The 1,505-nt window shown below is 41.9% G+C and overlaps 1 protein-coding gene across 1 annotated transcript in view; it reads left to right on the top strand.

The window, feature by feature from the left end:
* The first annotated feature begins 1,133 nt into the window (after positions 1–1,133).
* c1h4orf54 (chromosome 1 C4orf54 homolog) overlaps positions 1,134–1,505 on the top strand; it is a 7,524-nt gene continuing 7,152 nt past the window's right edge. The window contains 1 exon segment of the mRNA XM_037681593.1: positions 1,134–1,148. Within this exon segment, the coding sequence (XP_037537521.1) occupies positions 1,134–1,148 (15 nt within the window).

The raw sequence follows: 1,505 nt of genomic DNA, 5'->3' as shown, positions 1-1,505 counted from the left end.
AACTTGAACTTTGACCAACTTACACAACTTGCTCATTTCAAACAGACGATCAAGAAATTGAATCATTACTCTGTAACATATTCCAACTTGATTTCCACTTTGAATGAGGATTAAAAATCGTTATTACTGTTTCACAGTTGATTTAAAAATGAGTAGTTCACTTCAACATTTAAACATTGTTTGAACTAACACAATTTGATTATCAAACATTTGTAAAATAGTAATGATAATCGAAAGTAGTCTTCTTTCACTTGATTAATTCAAGAAAGAAAGTCTCAGGATGGGTCAACCTGTATTTCTGGATTCAAATCAATGAAATGACAGTTTCTGTCCCATAAGGTCCTTAAGGTCAGGATTTGACCTCAGGCCTAGTTCACTACAGATATTCTGGCACAACAATTTCCTGTGGGATCAACAAAGTTCTATATTGTCTTATCTTATGTTAAAACATCATTGTTAGATGACTGCAGAAGGTAGTCCTAAAGTTCATTTCAGTGGACTTAAGTTGAATTTTGTTTAAACATTTTTATTTTCCTGGAACAGATCCAAATTAACATCTCCTGCTTTGGAAGTTATTTTAATTATTAGGGCCAGTGATTGCCCCTGATCCCCAGACTGGCCCCTACTGATTCAGACTGGCCCTGTGTAACCTGCAGTCACACATGCTTACTGGCTCAATGGTTAGCAGATAGCATGCAGCTGATGACTTGTTCTCACTTTAGCGTTTATCAGTGCCTCTGCTTTCATGTGTGCAGTTGCCACACATCTCTTCCTCTCTTTCCCCCAGCTGCACGCTTCACATTTAGACACAGTGTATTTTTAAAAGCTGACAGACAGTAGTCTGTCTCTGCAGAAATGTTATCTTGACTTCAGGCTGAGCCAGGACACTCATTTAGGAGTCTGTGTGTAACATTTTTGGCTCATGTCACAAAGCGAAGAGGCGGATTTGGAAATGCCCTTCGTCCAGCTATCTGTCCATCAGTGCATGTTGTGAACATGAAAACCTCAAATAAGAAAAATCAGGTTCTTCCATTTTTGGTGCGTTGCTGCTTAGCACAAGAAAAGTTTCTTTCGAAAATTGGGTTGCCAAGTCAACATCCAACATGGCTGCCACTACATACATATAGGGCAGCATGGTGGTGCAGTTGGTAGAGCATCTGCCTCTAAGTGAGAAGGTTGCAGGATCAAACCCCAGCCGGGGGCCTTTCTGGGTGGAGTTTGCATGTTCCCTCCGTGCTGAGTGGGTTTTCTCCGGGTACTCCGGTTTCCTCCCACAGACCAAAAACATGTATGTTAGGCTGACTGGTAACTCTAAATTGTCCCTAGGTGTGAGTGAGAGAGTGAATGGTTGTTTGTCTCGTTTGTCTCTATGTGTCCCTGTGATGGACTGAAACCTGTCCAAGGTGTCCCCCGCCCTCAGCACAGTGATTGCTGGACATGGGCACTGGCAACCCCCATGACCCAAAATGGAAGAAGCGGGCAAAAGATAATGGATGGATGGATGT

The sequence above is a fragment of the Nematolebias whitei genome, chromosome 1 (genome assembly GCF_014905685.2).
Source record: "Nematolebias whitei isolate Nwh7 chromosome 1, NemWhi1, whole genome shotgun sequence".
NCBI lineage: Eukaryota > Metazoa > Chordata > Actinopteri > Cyprinodontiformes > Rivulidae > Nematolebias > Nematolebias whitei.
This window is presented reverse-complemented; position numbering and strand designations above follow the sequence as displayed.